We start from the raw sequence: 26,385 nt of genomic DNA, 5'->3' as shown, positions 1-26,385 counted from the left end.
ATGCTGGAAGGTTTCAGATATGTTATGTAATGGTAAGACAGAGATTTAGGAACCAGGTTTTAAATTGTAAGACATTTCCAGGAACAGGTGTGGATTCTGACCAAATCTATTGGTTATGAACTATAGATTAAAACTGAAGAAACTGCAAAAAGGTGGGAATTTAAGGAGAGGGGACCTGGATAAACTGAAAGAACCAGCAGTTGTAGAGAGTTTCAGATAGTGTGTTAGGGAACGATTGACAAGAACAGAGGAAAGAAATACAGTAGAAGAAGAATGGGTAGCTTTGAGAGATGAAATAGTGAAGGCAGACGAGGAGCAATTAGGTAAACAGATGAGGGCTAGTAGAAATCCTTGGGTAACAGGAGAAATATTGAATTTAATTGATGAAAGGAGAAAACATAAAAATGCAGTAAATGAAGCAACCAAAATGAATACAAAGTTTCAAAAATGAGATCGACAGGAAGGCTAGAGAACAAAGGGATGGCTAGAGAACAAATGTAAGGATATTGAGGCATACATCACTAGGGGTAAGACAAATACCACCCTTTTTTTTTCCATCAGTCTACTGACTGGTTTGATGCGGCCCGCCATGAATTCCTTTCCTATGCTAACCTCTTCATCTCAGAGTAGCACTTGCAACCTACGTCCTCAATTATTTGCTTGATGTATTCCAATCTCTGTCTTCCTCTACAGTTTTTGCCCTCTACAGCTCCCTCTAGTACCATGGAAGTCATTCCCTCATGTCTTAGCAGATGTCCTATCATCCTGTCCCTTCTCCTTATCAGTGTTTTCCACATATTCCTTTCCTCTCCGATTCTGCGTAGAACCTCCTCATGCCTTACTTTATCAGTCCACCCAATTTTGAACATTCGTCTATAGCACCACATCTCAAATGCTTCGATTCTCTTCTGTTCTGGTTTTCCCACAGTCCATGTTTCACTACCATACAATGCTGTACTCCAGACGTACATCCTCAGAAATTTCTTCCTCAAATAAAGGCCGGTATTTGATATTAGTAGATTTCTCTTGGCCAGAAATGCCTTTTTTGCCATAGTGAGTCTGCTTTTGATGTCCTCCTTGCTCCGTCCGTCATTGGTTATTTTACTGCCTAGGTAGCAGAATTCCTTAACTTCATTGACTTCGTGACCATCAATCCTGATGTTAAGTTTCTCACTGTTCTCATTTCTACTACTTCTCATTACCTTCGTCTTTCTCCAATTTACTCTCAAACCATACTGTGTACTCATTAGACTGTTCATTCCGTTCAGCAGATCATTTAATTCTTCTTCACTTTCACTCAGGATAGCAATGTCATCAGCGAATCGTATCATTGGTATCCTTTCACCTTGTATTTTAATTCCATTCCTGAACCTTTCTTTTATTTCCATCATTGCTTCCTCGATGTACAGATTGAAGAGTAGGGGCGAAAGGCTACAGCCTTGTCTTACACCCTTCTTAATACGAGCACTTCGTTCTTGATCGTCCACTCTTATTATTCCCTCTTGGTTGTTGTACATATTGTATATGACCTGTCTCTCCCTATAGCTTACCCCTACTTTTTTCAGAATCTCGAACAGCTTGCACCATTTTATATTGTCGAACGCTTTTTCCAGGTCGACAAATCCTATGAAAGTGTCTTGATTTTTCCTTAGCCTTGCTTCCATTATTAGCCATAACGTCAGAATTGCCTCTCTCATCCCTTTACTTTTCCTAAAGCCAAACTGATCGTCACCTAGCGCATTCTCAATCTTCTTTTCCATTCTTCTGTATATTATTCTTGTAAGCAGCTTCGATGCATGAGCTGTTAAGCTGATTGTGCGATAATTCTCGCACTTGTCAGCTCTTGCCGTCTTCGGAATTGTGTGGATGATGCTTTTCCGAAAGTCAGATGGTATATCGCCAGACTCATATATTCTACACACCAACGTGAATAGTCGTTTTGTTGCCACTTCCCCCAATGATTTTAGAAATTCTGATGGAATGTTATCTATCCTTTCTGCCTTATTTGACTGTAAGTCCTCCAAAGCTCTTTTAAATTCCAATTCTAATACTGGATCCCCTATCTCTTCTAAATTGACTCCTGTTTCTTCTTCTATCACATCAGACAAATCTTCACCCTCATAGAGGCTTTCAATGTATTCTTTCCACCTATCTGCTCTCTCCTCTGCATTGAACAGTGGAATTCTCGTTGCACTCTTAATGTTACCACCGTTGCTTTTGATGTCACCAAAGGTTGTTTTGACTTTCCTGTATGCTGAGTCTGTCCTTCTGACAATCACATCTTTTTCGATGTCTTCACATTTTTCCTGCGGCCTTTTCGTCTTAGCTTCCCTGCACTTCCTATTTATTTCATTCCTCAGCGACTTGTATTTCTGTATTCCTGATTTTCCTGGAACATGTTTGTACTTCCTCCTTTCATCAATCAACTGAAGTATTTCTTCTGTTACCCATGGTTTCTTCGCAGCTACCTTCTTTGTACCTATGTTTTCCTTCCCAATTTCTGTGATGGCCCTTTTTAGAGATGTCCATTCCTCTTCAACTGTACTGCCTACTGCGCTATTCCTTATTGCTGTATCTATAGCGTTAGAGAACTTCAAACGTATCTCGTCATTCCTTAGTACTTCTGTATCCCACTTCTTCCTGACTAATGTCTTGAACTTCAGCCTACTCTTCATCACTACTGTATTGAGATCTGAGTCTATATCTGCTCCTGGGTATGCCTTACAATCCAGTATCTGATTTCGGAATCTCTGTCTGACCATGATGTAATCTAATTGAAATCTTCCTGTATCTCCCGGCCTTTTCCAAGTATACCTCCTCCTCTTGTGATTCTTGAACAGGGTATTCGCTATTACTAGCTGAAACTTGTTACAGAACTCAATTTGTCTTTCTCCTCTTTCATTCCTTGTCCCAAGCCCATATTCTCCTGTAACCTTTTCTTCTACTCCTTCCCCTACAACTGCATTCCAGTTGCCCATGACTATTAGATTTTCGCCTCCCTTTACATACTGCATTACCCTTTCAATATCCTCATACACTTTCTCTATCTGTTCATCTTCAGCTTGCGACGTCGGCATGTATACCTGAACTATCGTTGTCGGTGTTGGTCTGCTGTCGATTCTGATTAGAACAACCCGGTCACTGAACTGTTCACAGTAACACACCCTCTGCCCTACCTTCCTATTCATAACGAATCCTACACCTGTTATACCATTTTCTGCTGCTGTTGATATTACCCGATACTCATCTGACCAGAAATCCTTGTCTTCCTTCCACTTCACTTCACTGAGCCCCACTATATCTAGATTGAGCCTTTGCATTTCCCTTTTCAGATTTTCTAGTTTCCCTACCACGTTCAAGCTTCTGACATTCGACGCCCCGACTCGTAGAACGTTATCCTTTCGTTGATTATTCAATCTTTTTCTCATGGTAACCTTCCCCTTGGCAGTCCCCTCCCGGAGATCCGAATGGGGGACTATTCCGGAATCTTTGCCAATGGAGAGATCATCATGACACTTCTTCAATTACAGGCCACATGTCCTGTGGATACACGTTACGTGTCTTTAATGCAGTGGTTTCCATTGCCTTCTGCACCCTCATGTCATTGATCATTGCTGATTCTTCCGCCTTTAGGGGCAATTTCCCACTCCTAGGACAAGAGAGCGCCCTGAACCTCTATCCACTCCTCCGCTCTCTTTGACAAGGCCGTTGGCAGAATGAGGCTGACTTCTTATGCCGGAAGTCTTCGGCCACCAATGCTGATTATTTATCAAAATTTAGGCAGTGGCGGGGATCGAACCCGGGACCGAAGACGTTTTGATTATGAATCAAAGACGTTACCCCTAGACCACCTACAGGAAAATTAAAGAGACCTTTGAAGAAAAGAGAACCACTTGTATAAATATCAAGACCTCAGATGGAAAACCAGTTCTAAGCAAAGAAGGGAAAGCAGAAAGGTGGAAGGAGTATATAGAGGATCTATACAGGGGCGATGTATTTGAGGGCAATATTATGGAAATGGAAGAGGATGTAGGTGAAGATGAAATGGGAGATATGATACTGCGTGAAGACTTTGACAGAGCACTGGAAGACCTAAGTCGAAACAAGGCCCTGGGAGTAGACAACATTCCATTAGAACTACTGATAGCCTTGGGAGGCAAAAGTCTACCATCTGGTGGGCAAGATACACGAGACAGGCAAAATACCCTCAGACTTCAAGAAGAATATGATAATTCCAATCCCATAGAAAGCAGGTGTTGAAAGGTGTGAAAATTATCAAACTATCAGTTTTATAAGTCACGGCTGTGAAATGCTGACACACATTCTTTACAGACAAATGGAAAAACTGGTAGAAGCTAATCTTGGGGATGATCAGTTTGAATTCTGTAGAAATGTTGGAACACGTGAGACAATACTGACCCTACAACCTATCTTAGAAGATAGATTAAGGAGAGGCAAACCTATGTTTGTAGCATTTGTAGACTTAGAGAAAGCTTTTGACATACAGAAACCAGATGGCAGTTGTAAGAGTCAAGGGGCATGAAGGGGAAGCAGTGGTTGGGAAGGGAGTGAGACAGGGTTGTAGCCTGTTCCCAACGTTATTCAATCTATACATTGAGCACTAAGGGAAACAAAAGAAAAATTTGGAGTGGGAATTAAAATTCATGGAGAAGAAATAAAAGCTTTGAGGTTTACCTAGGACATTGTAATTCCGTCAGAGATAGCAAAGGACCTGGAAGAGCAGTTGAATGGAATGGGCAGTGTCTTGAAAGGAGGCTATAAGATGAACATCAACAAAAGCAAAATGAGGATAATGGAATTTAGTCTAAATAAATCAGGTGATGCTGAAGGAATTAGATTAGGTAACAGATGAGTTTCGTCATTTGGGGAGCAAAATAACTGATGATGGTCAAAGTAGGGAGGATATGAAATGTAGACTGGTAAAGGCAAGAAAAGCATTTCTGAAGAAGAGAAATTTGTTAACATCGAGTACAAATTTAGGTGTCAGGAATGTTTTCTCATAGCATTTGTATGGAGTGTAGCCATGTATGGATGTGAAACGTGGACAATAAATAGTTTAGACAAGAAGAGAATAGAAGCTTTCGAAATGGTGTGCTACAAAAGAATGCTGAAGATTAGATGTGTAGATCACGTAACTAATGAGGAGGTACTGAAAGGAGAGAAAAGGAATTTGTGGCACAACTTGTCTAGGAGAAGGGATCGGTTGGTACGACATGCTCTGAAGCATCAAGGGATCACCAATTTAGTATCGGAGGGCAGCATGGAGGGTAAAAATCGTAGAGGGAAACCAAGAGATGAATACATTACGCAGATTCATAAGGATGTATGGTGCAGTAGTTACGTGGAAATGAAGAAGCCTGCAGGGGATAGGGTAACATGGAGAGCTGCATCAAACCAGTCTCTGGACTGAAGACCAGAACAACAACAACAAACTCCAGAAAATTTCACAGTTAGCGTAGCTGAACTACTGTTCTGTATTTTCATCTAGTACTGGTGTGCTACTTGACTGTTGAGCCAAACTGTGCCAATAGGTCTAAAAAGACAATGATGGGGTGCTTTTAGATTTATGAAATCATTTTGTTCGTGTAATGGCATGAGAATGGTCTTTTCTGTATTTGTAAATTTATGTTTTGTTTCAGATCCAGGAGAGTCATCATTTGAAGAATCTGATGTAAAAGTTAATATTTTAGTCACAAATCTGATGCACTGTGCAAAAGAAGTACTTTCAAAGGTAATATTTTCCCCATCCATGCCAACTTATTTGTGTTTCTTATCTCATCTTCATCATGTTTTATTCCTTAAGGTTTGACTTCACATGTATGCTGTTTCAAAGATATACTATTGACCACTTTCACTAATTTCAAGAATGTCTAACTTAATAAAACTACTGCATTAAAATTTATAGATTTTCTTTAAAGACATTCTGGTTGAATTTTAATTGTTGTAACAAAACACTCCCAAAATCTGTACTATTGATTCAGTAATTTTTTCGATAAGCATTCTAAAATGTTATTTGGACTTTCTATGTCAAAGTTGTATTGTTACTTGGTTTCCAGAATTATGTGCCAAAATTGAGAGCAGCATTGTCAGTGATCATTAACACTTAATACTGGAAGTATGTTTATTATATAAACACAGTAGTGGTACATGTGAAGTTGAACTCTCCCATGAGCTGAGAACATTCTTATTTATACAATAAGTATAGTGTGTCTCAAAAGAAAGTTTATATTTGAAGAGCTCTCTGTGCATGCACAACAAATCAGAGGAGAGTGGGGGCTATGTTCATCGCTTGCTTGTTCTTTAGCAATTCAGTTGACATGGAGTGCTTCTCCGGAGCGGACTGCGTTTTGTGTACGAGAATTTTACAAAAACTGTGATTCGGTGGCTACAGTGTGGAGAAAATTTTGCAGTGATCAAGGATTGTGTAATGTAAATGATGCTCCAAGTGTAACAATTATCAGGAAATGAATCAGAACATAAGAGGAGACTGATCCAACACTTGCCAAACTGAAATCTGGGCACTTGAGGTCATCAAGAGTGAGTGAATCCGTGGAGAGCGTAAATCAGTCTAACCTCTCCATTTGTAATCATGCACGTTCTTTAAATGCACATCGATCATCACTGCAGTGATTTCTGCAAAAAGACCTTAAACTGCACACTTACAAAATCCAGCAAGAATTAAACCGTTACAATGCCAGACGTATGCTACAGTTCTTTAATGATGTGACTGAGTGCCCTTCATGTAACAACATCTTGTTTTCTGATGAGGCTCATTTTCACCTAAACGGTCATTCAGTAAGCAAAACTGCCGCTACTGGAGTGCAATGAATTCTAAACAGAAGCGTGAGAAACCCCTTTAGTCACCAAAAGTTACTCTACGGGCTGCAATGTTGGCTTGAGGAATAGTTGGCCCGTACTTTTACAGGGACTCCTGTCATGCAGTTACAGTGAATTCAGAACATTATGTGACTATATTAAATAACTTTTTGTTACCTGAATTGCAAAACTTTGCTGGGTATAACCAAAGAACATGATGTCAGCAAGATGGCAGATTGATTTCCAGGAAGGGTGACATAAATTGGCCCCCATGCAGTCCAGATTTGAGCCCCATGGAGTTTTTCTTATGGGGATATGTCAAATGTAATGTTTATGTAAATAATCCAACTTCTGTGGAGCAATTGAAAGAAAATATCCATAGCAAAGTGGCAGTCATCCCAGTGTCTACATGCCAAGCCGTCATGCAAATTTTGTTCTTCGTTTAAATGAGTCCCATAGGAGTGCTCCATTGCATTTAAATGTCGTTATTCTTAAAAAGTAAATTCCTAAACTGTTATGGTTTAATAATAAATAAAAATTTTATCGATAGACTTCAACCTCTATTTTATTTTGACACATCAAAATTTCTTTTGAGACATCCTTTATATAGAGCTAGTGTACCCAGCTCCCCTCTTTGTCCACCTCCTCCTCCCACCCCCTCCCCCTTCTCTCTCTGAACTTGAGCCTTAATTATTGCTGTTGCCAATGATACTTTGATTACGAACTGAAGTTGCATAAAATGAATGGGCAAATTGGGTGGAATCATTGGTATACTTGGTATGAGAGACCTCTGCCACTGCTGGATCTATGTGAATAGTACCTTCAATGAAAGTGTTTCACATAGATTTAATCTGTGAATAGTGACAGTATTTCTCAAAGATTTAATCTGTGAACATGTTAGACTACAAACTGTCAGACGGTTCAGATTCCACTGTAATATTCTATCATAAGCCAATAAGCCATAAATACTACTTTTCTGTTTTATATTAAAACAAAGCAGTGTATAGTTGTATATCTAGCAGACCCTCATTTAACTGAATTTCAAGGAACCAAAAAATAGCCAATTTGGTTTAACCAAGGTCGAATTAACAAAGTATTTGTAAAAAATATATGACCATTGATTTCTCTTTTTGTCTTGTTTTGGGTACCAATGAATGAGAGGGCATTATCTTCATGACCTCCAAGAAAAAAATGAAAATAACTACACTCTATATGTACAATAGTATTTGTGGTATTTGTTTAATTGAGAAAGTATGTGTACATGAATTAAAATGTTTTTCATCTTTTTTTAAATGATACATTTACATAAATATTGTGAAACAATATTGTATCCATTGAATTAGTGCGGCTTTTCATACAACAAATGATAATCTTAACAAACATTTTTTTGTATTGTTCTTTAACACACCAAGTTTCAATCAGAACACATGTTTTAGTTTACAACAGTTCTTATCCATTATATATTTCACTTCTGTACATTAATTTGAAAAAATCATTAATTGTTGTTTGTCAGACTGTTATTAGTTGTGGGCACTCTCTGAAGATAACACGCCCCGAGCAGCCATGGAGATATCAGAAGCAGCAGAAAATCTCTCAAGAACAGCTATTGCAGCTGCAACTTTCGCACAGGATGTTGGTGTCATATCTTCATGTCTCTCCTCAGAATGACAGTCATGCATTATCATTCTCTTCTGTATCATCAGCAGAAATGATTACTGGTTCTTCAGCAGCATAGATGTTGTCATCTGTCTGTGTCCTTCCTTCCTTATTGACAGTACACTAGGGCACCAACCACGTGCAAGCCTGTAGAAGAGCAGTAGCAGAATCCAAGGTGTATCCACATTTATGAGTAAGTTCAGATGCAGGCTCATGAGTTTCCTCTTCAGTTTCAGTGGTTTTATCAGTTGCTGGTTGTTGTAACTTTGTCCCAAGCAGCAGATGTGTTGCGGATAGTTCATAGTAGATTCCTATGTGAAACTGTTTCTTGTAGTGTAAGTGTACTGATGGCAGCCTTAACAAGTTGACGTCTCTAATAACACTTCATTGAGATGTTTATTCCTTCATTCAGTAGCTGCAGATGGCTTGTGGTGTTAACTGGTAAGAAGATAATTTTGATGTTCACAAGTTGCATGTCATTGAACTGATGTGTTGAGCTGCAGTCCAAAGTTAGCAAAATATTTTGCTTCTTCACTGCCATTTGTTGTTGAACTTTCAAGAGCCAGCTACAGAAGATTGATTTGGTCATCTGAGCTTTTTTGTTATTCTCGCAATGACATGGCAGGTTGAATAGACTAACATTTTTAAAACAACATGAATTTTGGTATTTTACAAACCCTTACTGTTTGAGCTACTTAGAACCATCTGAATTACAACTCAAGTCCACCATCAGTCTCTCCTTGCTGCATTTTTCTCCATGACATTTTTCGCCCTTAACATGTTGCATTTTTTCAGGCATGAAGTTATAGAAAATGCAAGCTTCATCCATATTCAGCACATCTCTTGGGTGATACAAATGAAAGATCTTGGATTGAAATTCATGTGCCCACTCATTGGCATCTTCGTTGTTTACTCTATGTGCTCTCCCACAGACACTGACAGCAACGATTTTATGCCTCTTCTGCAAATGCCATAGCCAGCCTTTAGAACACTCAAAGCCTTGAAATTGGCTCTTTATGGGAAATTTCACAAGCCTTTTTTTGAAACGTGGAGCCGGTCAACAGAATTTACTACGAGCGTATGTGTTGGAATCATTCAAACAGCGAATCCTCCAGTTTTTCATCTTTGGCTGTCCTTGTGCGTTTTCTATTTCCATTGAATGTACAGCTTGCCAGACTTGCCACTATTTTCTGTCTTGTACTACTTATAATTGAGACAGTAGACTTCGGGATCTGGAAGTGTTCTGCAACCTATGTTTTAGTCTTCTTTCCACTGTCAACCATATGTAGAATTTGCTGCTTTTTTTGTGTCAGAGCATTATGAGCTCGTTTCTGTTTCGGCAGCATGAAGTGAAAGGGGGGGGGGGGGGGGGGACGACACATTCACTGTTCACATACAAACAGGGAAAGGAAGCTCTCTGTATTGTTGTGTTTCATGTGCCGTGCGCAATCTGTGGCCAACCCGTATTTTCCTCCACCCTTGTTTCCTGTCCTTTAAAAGTAATACGTGAGTAGCAAGCAAGCAATTGGACCATGGTTGCAAAACTACAGTACAGTACATTATTGTGAAAAATCATGTAGAATGCATTACGGAAAATACCGTAGTACGCAGCACTACGTATGTACGTACGAATCCAGTTTAGATGAAGAATAAGATATGGAACATTTAATGGTTCGGGCACAACCTATACATCTAGTATTCATAGATATAGAAAAAGCCTATGATAGTGTGCCTTTATCCAGTTTATGGAAAGCTTTAATATCAATAGGAATAAATCCAAGAATAATTAAAGCAATTCAAAATTTATATAAAAATTCTATTTCAAAAATAAAAATTGGTAAATATCTATCACATGGATTCCAAGTCACAAAAGGATTACGTCAAGGATGTAGCATCTCACCTACATTGTATAAAATATATACAGAAGTAACTTTACAGAATTGGAAGAAAAAATGTCACGCTATGGGAATACCAATAAATGATAGAACAATATACTCGTTACAATTTGCAGATGACCAACTGATTATAGCCCAAGACTATGAGGACATAGAGAATATATAAAAAATCAGGTCTAAATGTAAACATGAATAAAACAAAGTACATGGTAATTGGTGGAGTGAATGGAGACTTATTATTAGAAGAAGGGATGGGAACAATAACAGCTACTGAGGAATATAAATATTTAGGTGTGAAAATTACAAATGATGGGAAACAGGACAAAGAAATTAGATCAAGAATAAATTCTGGAAAGACGACAATCTCTTTATTGAATGGAATTCTCTGGGACAAACACATAACAACTGATAACAAAATAAGGATTTTTAAAACAATAGTTTGGAGCATTATTACATATGGTTCAGAAGTGTGGACAACAAAATGGCAACTGAAATCAAAATTATTAGCCACAGAAATGGATTTCTGGAGACGTTCAACAAGAATATCAAGACGAGAAAGAATAAGAAATGAAGTAATCAGAGACAAGACGAAATGTAAAAATTCAATTATTGATTTCATCGAGCACAAACAACTTAAATGGTATGGACACATCAGACGAATGGAACAGGAAAGGCTACCAAAATGCATAATCGACTGGGTACCAATTGGAAGAAGAAAAAGGGGACGACCACCTGATACATGGAAACAGGGAGTTCAGTCAGCAATGAGGAAGAACAACATTCCTGAAGATTTATGGACAAATAGAGAAGAGTGGAGAACAATAATTAGTGACTTACTGTAATATAGAATAGGTGCAGGAAAAATGTACTCACATTTTAAATCCAGAATAATAATAATAATAATAATAATAATAATAATAATAATGTGGTGACCAAATTTTAGTTTGCAGAACGAATTATCTGAAATTCAGTTTAAGCAGTAGATTTTTCAGTGTAATTAGTTAGGGCTGAACAGCTATTATGAATTAAGTCAGCTTTCGGTTTATCTGATTTCTATGCAAGGTTTGTCTAAAATTATGTATGAGAGAAGCAATTTGTCTAATGGTTTAAATGTGTGTGTGTGTGTGTGTGTGTGTGTGTGTGTGTGTGGTGGTTTCTCTCTCATTACAGTACCGTTTAAAAGCTTGAAGTAAATTGGTTAAAGAATTTTTTGAAATTTTTGGTAACAACGTTGAACGACGACTTGTCCTCATATAGTAGTATAGATAATCACATATTTTTCTTTTTTTTAAAAAGCCCTAAGATTTTGGATCTTTTAGAATTCAAAAATATTAAATTTAAAGTTTCAACAGATGTTAGAAACAAACTTAATACCTGCATTTGGCAGTTAGTGACCGAAATCATTGTACCATGTTTGATAACACACAGGATGCAATAAGATTGTCTGCATGAACCTCTTCCAGAGAAATTATTAGTGCTCTACACGTTATCTTACATTACATACCCTATTTTACCCTGTCACACTTGTGGTGGTACTGTGTCAGTAGCTACTATGTGTACTTCAACAGCTCAATTTTGTTTCTGCGCTGTTGTTGATAGTAGTTATGATGCTGACAGAAGGGCGGGTATAAAACTCATTGCCAGTAGATGATCTCTTTTTGATTAAACACCATTGGAATCAATGACCTTAACATTCCTACCCAGCAAAGCTGTCTTACATGTTGCCGTGGAGAGATATGGAATTAAATTCAGCACGTTGCTACACATGATGGCCAGCAAAAATATGCCTCTTTCATTGACAATTATACATTATGAAAGAACTTTTTATCAAAATACAAATTTATTTACTGTGTTACAATTTTTTCCTCCACCTATATTGTTTTGAATTGTTATGAGTGCTCATTAATGGAATACTCTTTCACTCTGGACATTTAAGTCATGAAACATTCCTCAGGCTGTTGTTAAGTCATTTTCTCTAGCATTCCTTTACAATGCAGACACCTACATGGTCAGCTGAAATCCTGTGAGGGGGTTGGAATTTGGAAAGGACTCAGAAACTCAGAGGCAGGTTGAAATTGAGAACTGATGAGGCCTGCTGGAATGACATTGCTGTATGTCAGTCAGACACAAAATGCAGATATCTGAGTTTGAATACTGGTCTTGTTTGCAGTTTTTCCAGACCATTAGTAATGAGCTCTTACAGACTTCTTTTTTTGTATGTTGTCTACTAATAGCCATCAAAATCAATATTTTATTATAAAAGTAAGTGTATAGTGTGCGTGCTGCTGAAACTCAGAAACAAGTCCAGGTATGATCAAGGGAGTTATATGCTGTGGTAGACCTCTATCTCCCATCCATGAAGAAGATTCCCATTTTTACCTGAATGGCATGCATTTGAAGATATAAGAGGTGGGAAGTTTCGCCCTCTAGAAATTTCTAGAACATTCCAGAACATTCAAGAGGAACTCACAATGTTCCAGAATGTTCTGGAATGTTCCACATTGATCCAGGATGTTTTGGAATGTTCGGGAATAGTCTGGAACATATGGGAAGATTCTAGAATGTTCGGGAGCATCCCGGAACATTCCAGATCATTGTGGAACATTCCAGAACACTGTTGAATGTTGTGGAATGTTCTGAAACATTGTGGACCATTCAAAGCCTTTTTTATATGTTCTGGAATTCACCATTGGTGGGGCTACCCATTGGTAGGAATACGTTAAACAAGACTCGTCATAGGTTCGGACATCAGTTTCTTATCAGTGACGAAGGCAGGAACCTAAAAAGTAGCGCAGTGAGTTAATAGAAACAAACAGTGAAGTGTGAGTAGTTGAAGTGTACAGTGACTGAATATAAATTGAAAATAAAGTATGAAAAGTGTGTAAAGTGTACTTAGCGTATTTCTTAGTAAAAAGTTGATTTTATTTTCATTTTAGACACTGCTCAAACATAAAAGTGGAGCAGATCTTGTTCGTTCTGAAGCAAAATGGTGAAAACAAAAAGAACACAAAAAACGAATAAGATAAAGAGCACAAAGCATGTTTAAGTTCCCAGTGAACGACAATGAGCACCATCAGAAGCAGAGAAACGTAAGAACAATGAAATGTCAAGCCAGCTCTGAAAATATCATCCTACGAGAAGTGCAGACGAGCACAAGTAAACAGTACAGCCTAACAAATGAAGCATTCCATTATGACCCAACGAAAGAATATAACAAACACAAACACATCATAATCGGAAAAATGGGTAACACCTGCCAGTTTTGCAACCTGGAAAAATTCAGTAGAGAAATACAAGGAATCTGTTGTATGAATGAAAAAATTTGATTACCACCACTGGAAGCACCTCTGCAGGAATTTTTCCATTAATGACCCGGGGAACTCCAGAATCAAATATAAAAGTGTACAGTGCCTGCTTCCAAATGACATATTACGGCCCACTTCGATCAGTGCTAACAGAAATAAAATCAATTACATTTTTTCCATCCAAGGACATATCTGTCACAACAGGGCATCATTACTACCACTACCAAATGAAGACCATAAATTTCTGCTTGTATATTTCATTGGAAATAAAGAAACAGAAATTGATCAATGATGCACAAACATCAATAGATTGAGATGAGAAGTAGTCAAAGATGTACAGAGGAACTTGCACAAATACAATCAGCTGATTCACGTGTTCAAAACAGCACTAGACTGAATGATTCCTGATGACTATAAAGTTATAATTTTAGTTGACAAAAGACCGCCTGGAGAACACAAACATCAGTTTAATGCACTTCATATAGACGAAGTTGCCATTGTGATTGTGGACAATGAAAACACGAGCCCAGACGTAATTGTACAATGAAGAAGAGAAGGCTACAATGTGTTGCAGAGACGCACCATTAATATGATGCCCTCCAATACGAATTAATATTTCTGCACGGAAAGGATGGATATAATTTTAATGTGGAACAAATACAACCTGAATCAGGTGTAGAAACAAACAAAAAAAGTCACTTCCAAGGAGTCTTTGGTTACCGCTTAATGATCAGAGACAATGAAACATAGAATCACATTCTCAACACTCACCATTTATTCTGACTATTGCTTGTAGATAGGTATGCAAAAATAGAAGTAGAATGGATGCTTTACACGAGACTGAATCAGGAGAAACTACACATGGAAGAATACATCCACCTTTGAGACAATCCAAAATGATGGAAACATTGAGGACTTCGGAACAATGTTAATCTTACCCTCATCATACATAGGAAGTCTGAAACACATGCACAAAGAGAGTGAAGAAGCCGTGACCTACATCAGAAAATATGGACAACCTGACCTCTTCGAAACATTCACATGCAACTTATCTTGGACGTAAATCAAAACTAGCTAAGATAAGGACAAGCCCCTGCGCATTAGCATGACATAATAGCCCGAGTTTTCTGACAAAACCAAATGAGATTTATTGAATTCATCACAAAATACCACATCTCTGGAACCGTTAGATGCTCAATGTCATGTGGCTACAAGACAGAATTCATCCCATGGTTATCGACAAAATCGTTCAAGCTGAATTTCCCAATTCACAGGAAGACCCAGAACTGTAAGACATAGTTGTGAAAAATGTGATTCATGGACCTAGTGGGCCATTAAACCCAAATACACCATGTATGTGTCAAGGAAATTGTACAAAAAATGCCCGAAACCATACTTGGATTACACGAGTTGATGGCTGTCCCAAATATAGATGATGATTACCCAAACACGAAGGCTTCACAGCTAAAATACGGATACAAGGCAGCAACTGGATATAGACAATCAATGGGTAGTACCATATAACACACTTTCCAAAATGTTCCAAGCACACGTAAACATAGAATATTGCAGTTCAGTGAAATCCATCAAACGTGTTTGCAAATATGTGAGCAAAGGCAGTGACATGGCAGTATTTCAAATTGCCAGAGACAGCAAAGAACAAAACAGAAATGACGAAATCCTCATGTACCATATGGGAAGATACATCAACACTAAAGGAGCAGCATGGTGGATTTTTGGTTTTCTCATACACAAACGTGACCCAACTGTGCAACATCTAGCAGTACATTTGGAGGATTGACAGAGAGTTTACTTCACAAAAGATACTGCCAGAAAAACTGCAAGCGAACCACCTCAGAATGCAACATTAACAGCTTTTTACCAACTGTGCCAAATGGATCCATCCACGAAAACATGACCATATGTCGACATTCCTATCTATTAAATTCGGAACAAAACAAGCAAAATCTTTCAATGATGAAAACAAAGAATTCCAATTGAAGATCATCAAGGAATCAAGAAGACTGGCGCACTAGGCCAAGTATACACCGTACGTCCGAACATCGCTGAATGTTTCTATCTCTGGATGTTGCTACTTGAAATGCGGGGACCAACAAGTTTCACAGATCACAAGACTGTTGATGGTTACCTGCACCAGACATACAGAGGAGCATGCCAATGCTTAGTACTACTGAAGAATGACAGCCAAGGGAATTAACACTACAAGAAGCCTCACTCACAGCCTCAGCTGAACAAATGAGAGGCTTATTTGCCATAATTCTAACAACATGCAACCCATCAAATCCAAAACATCTATGGGACTCCTTCAAACAGAGTATGGGTGATGACGTACTGTACCAAATTTGATAAGCACATCGTGAACTGACCATTGAATTCACCGAAGACATCTTCAGTGATATATTTATTTACCTAGAAGATAAATATTTAGCAATAAACAACCACACCTTAGTACAACTTGGGACACAAGTGTCGTGAAAAGATGCTATCAGTGTGCTAAACTTTGAAATTGCGAAGGAAAAAATCTACAATGTCAACAAATTACTTCAATAGATTGCTCACAACAAACCACTCCACAATGACAAACAAAAGGAAATTTACAACATTATCTTGGACTGGATCGACAAAACACTGGCAGAGTTATTTGCTCGGATGCACCAGGTGGCACCGGGAAAACATTTCTAATAAATCTATTGTGAGTGGAAATATGTGCTAAACAACACATCACCCTTGCACTGGCGTCATCCGGTATTGCAGCCACACTTATGGAAGGAGGACAAAATGTCCATCTGCCCCGCTACTACTGTTGGATATACCCAAAGAATAATTCCCTCAAGGGAATCTGGATAGGGTGAACTTGTAAAGCAAGCTAAAATTATCTTCTGGGACAAATGCACAATGGCACATAAAAAATCACTGGTAGCCATGGACAGAATATTACAAGACTTATGAGGAAACGCTGAACTGATGGGAGGAGCTTTATTCATATTCCAGGGTTTTTTGAGAAACACTTCCAGTTATCCCCAAATCAACACCAGCAGACGAGTTCAATGTAAGCTTTAAAAAAGTCATGTCTCAGGCCACTCATACAGTCACTGTGACTAACAAAAAATACGAGAATTGAACTATCATAAAACAAAACAGCAGCACATTTTGCTAAACAACTTTTACAAATAGGCAAAGGCACATGTCCTACTGACCAGAAAACCCTTCTCATTAAACTCAACGGTGATTTCTGCAGCATACCCACTGCTGAAAACGAACTCGTCGACCAAATTTATCCAAAGATTATTCACAACTATACCAATCCGGACTGGCTATTTGATGGGCAATTTTGGCTACTAAACCAATATTGTCAACAAAATCAACTTTAATTTTAAAAAGAAAATTCCCGATGAAGCGAGAATATTCAAATTGATTGATGGCAAATGTTGAAGAAACTGTGAATTTCCATACAGAATTTCTAAACTCTTTGCAAGTACCATGAATGCCATCACATTGCCTTTGACTTAAAATTGGCTCTCCGATCATACTACTCAAAAGTCTCGACTCACCAAAACTATGTAATGGAGCAAGGATGATCATGAAACAGCCATCAAATAACATCATTAAAGCTTAACTTATGACTGGAACGTATAAAGGACACACACTATTTATCCCCAGAATACCACTGATCTCTACTGAACTTCCATTCCAATTTAAAAGACTGAAATTTCCAATAAAATTAGCCTACAGTTTTAGAATTGACAAAGCTCAAGGAAAAACTTTAAAATATTCCAGCATCAGCCTCAAAGACTCCTGCTTCTCTTGGGGTCAACTATACGCACCTTGCTCTCAAATAGGAAATTCGAAAAATTTGTACTTATATACCACAGATGACAAAATAAAAAATGTTGTTTATAGACAAGTATCGTAAATAGTTAGAATATGTTTTCAATAAAAATAAAATTTTATGTCTTATTCTAACTACTTACAATACTTGTTAAAGTATATGTTTTCAACAAAAATTTTTTACCTCATGTTTATCATTTTATTCCAACTACCACACAATCTCATATCAAGTCCCTGAGTGAAGCGAGGGACCCCCAGCTAGTTCAAAATAAATGAGGTATGAATGGAAAGGTAATTTTACCAATGGTTCAATAGAATTACATTGTAACTGATTGTTTGTTGTGGTCTTCAGTCTGAAAACTGGTTTGTGCAGATTAGAAGACAAGTGGCAACTTGTAAATAGATAGCCATGAGAAAGTACTAGTTCCGAATCTGTTAAAAAACTACAGAATACTGACTTTTAAATCATTTTCTTGAAAGAAAAGCAGCTAACTACACTATCTTTCTTCCTTTCTGTGGTGGGAGGAGGAGGGCGGGGGGGGGGGGGGGGTTGAGGACAAGTGGAATATGCGCTCTTGCACTAGTATATACTGCACAAGCTTCTTTATCTCTGCATTACTACTGCACTCTGCATCAGCTTAAACCTACACACTGTTGTCAAGCCTTGTTCTCCCTCTGCAATTTTTACCTCAACACACTTCCTTCCATTACCAAATTGACTATTCCTTTATGCCTCAAGATGTGTCCTGTCAACCGATTTCTTATTTTAGTCATGTTGTACCATGAATTTCTTTTCCTGTTAGTTCCGTTGTGTACCTCTTTGTTAGTTATCTGAGTTCTCCATCTAATCTTCAGCATCATTCTGTAGCTCCACATATTGAAAGCTTTTTTGCTCTTCTTGTGTGTACTGATCTTCCACATTTCACTCCCATACAAAGCTATATTCCACACAAATACTTTCAGAATACATTTCCTATCACTTAAATTTACTCTGTGTGTTAAAGATTTGCCTTTTCAGAAGGACTTTTCTTGCTAATACCTGTGTGCATTTTATATTCTCTCTCCTACAGCCACTCATGTTTTGTATTCGTACACTGCCAACATCATCAGTCTCATCTAAAACCTTGTTTATGTAGCCTTTGTGAAGTGATTGTTGTGCTGTATTGTATTGCAGTGTGCATTAATATATTTACTGACAAGGACGAAAAGGTTTCTGGTGCATCAAGGGCAGAGCCAGGTACACTTTCCACTTGTCAGATGTGGGCAAATGTTAGTACTTTACAGAGTGGAGCAATGAAAATAATTAATAATGCCAGTGAATGTTACAAGCAGGAGAGCACAATGAGACAAGCAGTGACATATACAAAGCAAGCTTCAGCATTGCGAGAAGAATTCGGAAATTTTGCAAATATAATCCTAGAAAATCACCATAAACTCTCAGCAAACAGAGGTAAATTTCAATTATAACTATTCACTTCAACAAGGCTTTGAAGCTGTCCTGGTATTGTTCCCCTTACAAGGAGACATTTTGAAACCAATTACATGGTTGTATATGTTATGGTCCCAGATATTACAGATCCTGCAGTCATTTACAGGGTGACAATTATTGAACTATATGAAAACAATGAATTAATTACAAACTAGGCATGCAAACATTTTATTCAACATGTAAACGTCACTACAGATATTCAGATTCAGGTTATGAGATGTTCGATATGCATGCCATCATTGGCAATGATGTGGTGCAGACGAATAGCAGAATTCTGCATGACCCGCTGAAGTGTCAGAACATCAATGTTGTTGATAACCTCCTGAATGGCTGTTTTCAGATCAGCAATGGTTTTGGGTTATTGCTGTACTACACCTTGTCTTTAATGTAGCCCCACAGAAAGGAGGCGCATGTTTTCAGATCCGGAAAATATGGCGGCCAATCGAGGCCCCTGTAAGTGGTCTCCGGGTACCCCAGAGCCAGAATGTGGTCCCCAAAGTGCTCCTCCAGGACATCATACACTCTCCTGCTTGGTTGGGGTCGAGCTCCGTTTTGCATGAACCACATCTTTTCAAAATCAGGCTCACTTTGGATAATGGGGATGAAATCATCGTCTGAAACCTCCACCTACTGCTTGGTAGTCACCGTGCCACCAAGGATTATCGCACTGATTGTTCCGTGACTGCACACCACACAGTCACCTGTTGAGGGTGAAGAGACTTCTCAGTTATGGAATGCGGATTCTCATTCCCCCAAATACGCCAGTTTTGATTATTGTTTAATCTATCCAAATGAAAGTGGGCTTCTTCACTAAACCAAACCATACGCACATACTAATTCCCATTATGCCTTGCAGCCAATCACACAGTTTGAACATCCTTAAGCAAACTGTTCAGAAGTTATGACGGTTTTATTTCATATAGTTCAATAATTGTCACCCTGTACCTTAGTGGGCAGCCATTTATGAGTGATAAACAAGAAAGAATTTCCTATGATCCAGTACATGACTAAAGCCACAACAACAACAACAACAACAACAACAACAACAGTGGCTATTGTCATGATATGAGTTTTACTTCTGGTGGTTTTTAATTTTCAATTGTCTATAAGAACTGATGGGATAAGTTGCAGCAAGCACCATTATTCAACATGAAACTATCAATTACAATTATGAATGCTGAAAGCTTTTGTCACTTTCCTAGCCATGAATACATAGCAGCTGAGAGCTGGTATGGCAGCCAATAGATGCTGTTGTTAATGCCTCTGCGAACATAAATATACAAGTGAGCACAAGTATAGTGCCAGCATTGCTTGATGTGAGCGAGCCTTGTTCCCAGCTCACCCCTCAGCAGCCTATGTGAACGGAGTTGGTGGAGGGAGGGAGCTTCCTCCACTCCCCTCTTGACCCTCAGAATTCATTCTTCTTCTGGTGAGCAGACTGTACTTTTTTTTCCCCACTTTACTACCCATTCCATTAAACACGTCTTTCAAGTCCTTTGTTGTCCTAGATGGAATTACAGTGACATAGTCCAACTTTTAAATTTTTGAAACTTCCTGGCAGATTAAAACTGTGTGCCCGACCGAGACTCGAACTTGGGACCTGGCAGAAGTAAAGCTGTGAGTACCGCCTTGAGTCGTGCTTCGGTAGCTCAGTTGGTAGAGCACTTGCCCGCGAAAGGCATAGGTCCCAAGTTCGAGTCTCGGTCGGGCACACAGTTTTAATCTGCCAGGAAGTTTCATATCAGCGCACACTCCGCTGCAGAGTGAAAATCTCATTCTTTTTAAATTTTTATTTCTTCTCCTTGAACTTCAATTCCCTTTTCAAATTTTTCTTTGGTTTCCATTAGGAGTTGGTCAATGTACGGATTGAATAACATTGGGCATAGCCTGCAATCTTGTTTCAGTACCTTCTCAACTATTGCTTTTTATTCATGTCATTCAGTTCATATAACTGCTGTTTGGTCTCTGTACAAAATAGGAGGTAATCCTTTGTTTGCTGTATTTTGTCACTGCTACCTTCAGAATGTCAAAGAGTGTGTTCCAGTCAAGATTTTCAAAAGTCACCATTAATTCTACAATTGCTGTAAATGTAGTTTTACTTGAATGATCATCTAAGATAAGTAACAAGGAGAGGTCCTTAGTGGTGGGATCAACATTTTGAAACCATCTGTACAGTAATGTAGGTTAAGATCCCAGGCATCACAAGCTGCAGCCATTCACCGTGGTGGGGCATCATTTGTGGGGGGAGAAGTTTCGAACTTTTGTGTGGCACTCAATAGCATTAAAATAGGTATATTACATAGACTTTCCCGAGGGCATGCAGCTTTACTGTATGGTTAAATGATGATGGCGTCCTCATGGGTAAAATATTCTGGAGGTAAAATAGTCCCCCATTCAGATCTCCGGGTGGGGACTACTCAGGGGGACATCGTTATCAGGAGAAAGTAAACTGGCGTTCTATGGAGTGGAGCGTGGAATGTCAGATCCCTTAATCGAGCAGGTAGGTTAGAAAATTTAAAAAGGGAAATGGATAGGTTAAAGTTACATATAGTGGGAATTAGTGCAAGTTTGGTGGCAGGAGGAACAAGATTTTTGGTCAGGTGAATACAGGGTTATAAATACAAAACCAAATAGGGGTAATGCAGGAGTAGGTTTAATAATGAATAAAAAAAATAGGAGTGTGGGTAAGCAACTACAAACAGCATAGTGAATGCATTATTGTGGCCAAGATAGACACGAAGCCCACGCCTACCACAGTAGTACAAGTTTATATGCCAACTAGCTCTGCAAATGATGAAGAAATTGATGAAATGTATGATGATGAGATAAAAGAAATTATTCAGGTAGTCAAGGGAGACGAAAATTTAATAGTTATGCGGGACTGGAATATGATAGTAGGAAAAGGAAGAGAAGGAAAAGTACTAAGTGAATATGGAATTGGAGAAAGGAATGAAAGAGGAAGCCGTCTGGTAGAATTTTGCACAGAGCATAACTTAATCATAGCTAACACCTGGTTCAAGAATCATAAAAGAAAGTTGTATACATGGAAGAATCCTGGAGATACTAGAAGGTATCAGATAGATTATATAATGATAAGACAGAGATTTAGTAACCAGGTTTTAAATTTTAAGACATTTCCAGGGGCAGATGTGGACTCTGACCACAATCTATTGGTTATGAACTGTAGATTAAAACTGTAGAAACTGCAAAAAGGTGGGAATTTAAGGAGATGGGACCTGGATAAACTGACTAAACCAGAGGTTGTACAGAGTTTCAGGAAGAGCATAAGGGAACAACTGACAGGGATGGGGGAAAGAAGTACAGTAGAAGAAGAATAGGTAGCTCTGAGGCACGAAGTAGTGAAGGCAGCAGAGGATCAAGTAGGTAAAAAGACAAGGGCTAGTAGAAATCCTTGGGTAACAGAAGAAATATTGAATGTAATTGATGAAAGGAGAAAATATAAAAATGCAGTAAACGAAGCAGGCAAAAAGGAACACAAACGTCTCAAAAATGAGATCGACAGGAAGTGCAAAATGGCTAAGCAGGGATGGCTAGAGGACAAATATAAGGATGTAGATGCTTATCTCACCAGGGGTAAGATAGATACTATCTACAGGAAAATTAAAGAGACCTTTGGAGAAAAGAGAATGACTTATATGAATATCAAGAGCTCAGATGGAAACCCAGTTCTAAGCAGAAAGGTGGAAGTAGCATATAGATGGTCTCTACAAGGGCGGTGTACTTGAGGGCAATATTATGGAAATGGAAGAAGAGGTAGATGAAGATGAAGTGGGAGATACGATACTGCGTGAAGAGTTTGACAGTGCTCTGAAAGACCTGAGTCGAAACAAGGCCCCGGGAGTAGACAACATTCCGTTAGGACTACTGACGGCCTTGGGAGAGCCAGTCCTGACGAAGCTCTACCATCTGGTGAGCAAGATGTATGAGACAGGCGAAATACCTTCAGATTCCAATCCCAAAGAAAGCAGGTGTTGACAGATGTGAAAATTACCGAACTTTCAGTTTAATAACTCACAGCTGCAAAATACTAACACAAGTTCTTTACAGATGAATGGAAAAACTGGTAGAAGCTGACCTCGGGGAATATCAGTTTGGATTCCATAGAAACATTGGAACTTGTTAGACAATACTGACCTTATTACTTATCTTAGAAGAAAGATTAAGGAAAGGCAAACCTACGTTTCTAGCATTTGTAGACATAGAAAAAGCTTTTGACAATGTTGACTGGAATACTCTCTTTCAAATTCTGAAGGTGTCAGGGGTGAAATAAAGGGAAGGAAAGGCTATTTACAATTTGTACAGCAAGCAGATGGCAATTATAAGAGACGAGGGGCATAAAAGGGAAGCAGTGGTTGGGAAGGAAGTGAGACAGGGTTGTAGCCTCTCCCTGATGTCTTTCAATCTGTATATTGAGCAAGCAGTAAAGGAAACAAAAGAAAAATTCGGAGTAGGTATTAAAATCCATGGAGAAGAAATGAAAACTTTGAGGTTCACCGATGACATTGTAATTCTGTCAGAGACAGCAAAGGACTTGGAAGAGCAGTTGAACGGAATGGACAGTGTCTTGAAAGGAGGATATAAGATGAACGTAAACAAAAGCAAAACAAGGGTAATGGAATGTAGTCGAATTAAGTTGGTTGATGCTGAGGGAATTAGATTAGGAAATGAGACATTTCAAGTAGTAAAGGAGTTTTGCTATTTGTGGAGCAAAATAACTGATGATGGTCAAAGTAGAGAAGATATAAAAGGTAGACTGGCATTGGCAAGGAAAGTATTTCTGAAGAAGAGAATTTTGTTAACATCGAGTGTAGATGTAAGTGTCAGGAAGTCATTTCTGAAAGTATTTGTATGGAGTGTAGCCATGTATGGAAGTGAAACATGGACGATAAATAGTTTGGACAAGAAGAGAATAGAAGCTTTCGAAATGTGGTGCTACAGAAGAATGCTGAAGATTAGATGGATAGATCGCATAACTAATGAGGAGGTATTGAATAGAATTGGGAAGAAGAGGAGTTTGTGGCACAACTTGACACGAAGAAGCTACCGGTTGGTAGGACATGTTCTGAGGCATCAAGGGATCACAAATTTAGCATTGGAGGGCAGCGTGGAGGGTAAAAATCGTAGAGGGAGACCAAGAGATGAATACACTAAACAGATTCAGAAGGATGTAGGTTGCAATAAGTACTGGGAGATGAAAAAGCTTGCACAGGATAGGGTACCATGGAGAGCTGCGTCAAACCAGTCTCAGGACTGAAGACCACAACAACAACAATAATTTATCTGCCGAGACTGGAACCCACAACCTCTTATGTGTGAAACCAATTATTTAATGCTACTGAGCGTTATGCAAAATTCTGAAATGTTTTTCATCAGTTACTCATAAACAAGGGCCTCCCAGGGTGAATGGCTGCAGGATGTGGTATCTGGGATGTTAACCTACATAACCATATTTTTGGTTTCAGATAGTCAGTCCCACTACTGGAGCCTCTCCTTGTAAAGTTTTGAAAAAGGGGGGAGGGGGGGGGTTAGAAACAGCTAATGTTTTTACAGAATAAGTATAATATTGGAATATTTTGTTTTAAGAAATATGAGATGATATAAAGTGTATCAGAGGGAAAACTCACTTGAGAAGAATAAAAATAGAGACAAAATTGCTGGCCATCACTTACCTTCAGTAGGTGAAATATCATTATAGCTGACAGGCACATGTGAAAATACATAACACTGTCATAGCTTTCAGAAATAATTAGCTCCTTCCATAGGGAGGAGAGAGGGATACATTGGGTAAGCTTAACGAGGAAGGCCAGGTCACTCAGACCCCAGAATGAGAAGACCTGCCTGTTCTGATGGCAAAGGGAGTATGTTAGTTAATGAAGTACTGGTTTTTCATCTGTAATGATCCAATGACATCTAAGCATAACAGCGGAAGATTTTTGGTGGTATTGTGAAACTCTGTTTATATATTCATGTATGCTAATGTAGGAATGATGGCTTCCTTTGATGATGACTGACTACATTAAATGTATAGATCAGAGAATTTGAGATTTACACTGTTTCCTTCTCTCGTTCTCATTAGCGCCGAAACTATTTTTGTATTTTTATGTATAAATTTTTTACAGATTATTGTGCAAGAAATGGGAAGTGCATATGGTGACAAGTGGATTGATGTTATTTGTGTGAAGCCACCTTTTTCTCTCAGTGATATTTTTACCTGTCTGATGCAGCACTGGATGGCTGTGTTCGGACTGGTAATGAGCAAAAACAGCTTGGCTACAGTGAAGGAACTCAAAAAACTGTGTGAATCTCCTCATGAAAAGAATCAAGGTGATATGTGTTTACCAAATTCTGCATGACCTTTAACATTCACCTCAGTTTTTTTTTCCTGTAGTATTTCCATCTGGAAGTTTCATTTTTTAAATGTAGTGTCAATTACTCAGAATTAATTGAACTTATTGTTTTAATGTTCCATACTTTCACTCAAACTAAAAAATGGAAAAGACTGCATCATTGTTCTCTTTTTGGTTATAGCTTTTCCTTGCTATTGTGTACTAGCATAGAGTATCTGTAGAAAAATAATGTATGATGTGCCTTTATAACAGTTATAAATAATATTGTCAGCATTGACATGTTGAACTGCAGTTCCTTTCATTAGTGATTAGCTCATCAGAAATATCTGCAAGTGGTGGGAGTTCGGCATCTGCTGAGCCATTATTACAAATATTTGCAAATTCTGCTTCACCTGTGTAAATAAGGCTACATTTTCTACATAAGCAGTTTGAAATATCTTGTGGGATGCGACAGTATGAGAAGAGTAAAGACGAACAACACTGGCTACGAGATTATAGAATTAAAAATTTCAGTGTGCTGAGTTCAGCATTGTTTACCTGGATTACTACTCACTGACTTTTGATTAAATAAAAAAGTTTTGGTAGAAAATGATGAGATAAATTTTATATTCTTGAGAATCGTCATATTACTTCATTATTATTACAAGCAAAGTGAGTTTCTAATAGGAGCCTCAATGAAATGTTGACTCTCAGCATGTTCTGATGCAGCCATCAGCCAAGCAGTATTTATGGGCTATTGATAATGACTAGACAGTCGAAGTTGGTATTCTTCTTCTTTTTTATTTTTAGAAGGGTGAGCCATACCTCTGCATCCGCAGATTCCTCTCTTCAGTGGTACTCTTCATCTCCATGTGGGAAGAACATCCCACCTCACTGATCATATTTTTCATTTTTCTGTCAGTCCAGATAGTTCTTATAGTTCTCCTCCAGAACCACATTTCCGTAGCTTCGAGGTGAGCTTTCTCCTGCACTTCTAGTTTCCACGT

The 26,385-nt window shown here is 38.5% G+C and overlaps 1 protein-coding gene across 3 annotated transcripts in view; it reads left to right on the top strand.

The window, feature by feature from the left end:
* Positions 1 to 26,385, top strand: part of LOC124795037 (transcriptional protein SWT1) — a 283,974-nt gene that overhangs the window by 171,390 nt on the left and 86,199 nt on the right. For all 3 annotated transcript variants that reach the window (XM_047258819.1, XM_047258818.1, XM_047258820.1), the window contains 2 exons: positions 5,661 to 5,752; positions 25,172 to 25,376. In XM_047258819.1, the coding sequence (XP_047114775.1) occupies positions 5,661 to 5,752; positions 25,172 to 25,376 (297 nt within the window). The remainder of the gene's footprint in view (positions 1 to 5,660; positions 5,753 to 25,171; positions 25,377 to 26,385) is intronic.

Source organism: Schistocerca piceifrons, chromosome 4, assembly GCF_021461385.2.
Source record: "Schistocerca piceifrons isolate TAMUIC-IGC-003096 chromosome 4, iqSchPice1.1, whole genome shotgun sequence".
In the NCBI taxonomy this organism is placed as follows: Eukaryota; Metazoa; Arthropoda; class Insecta; order Orthoptera; family Acrididae; genus Schistocerca; species Schistocerca piceifrons.
This window is presented reverse-complemented; position numbering and strand designations above follow the sequence as displayed.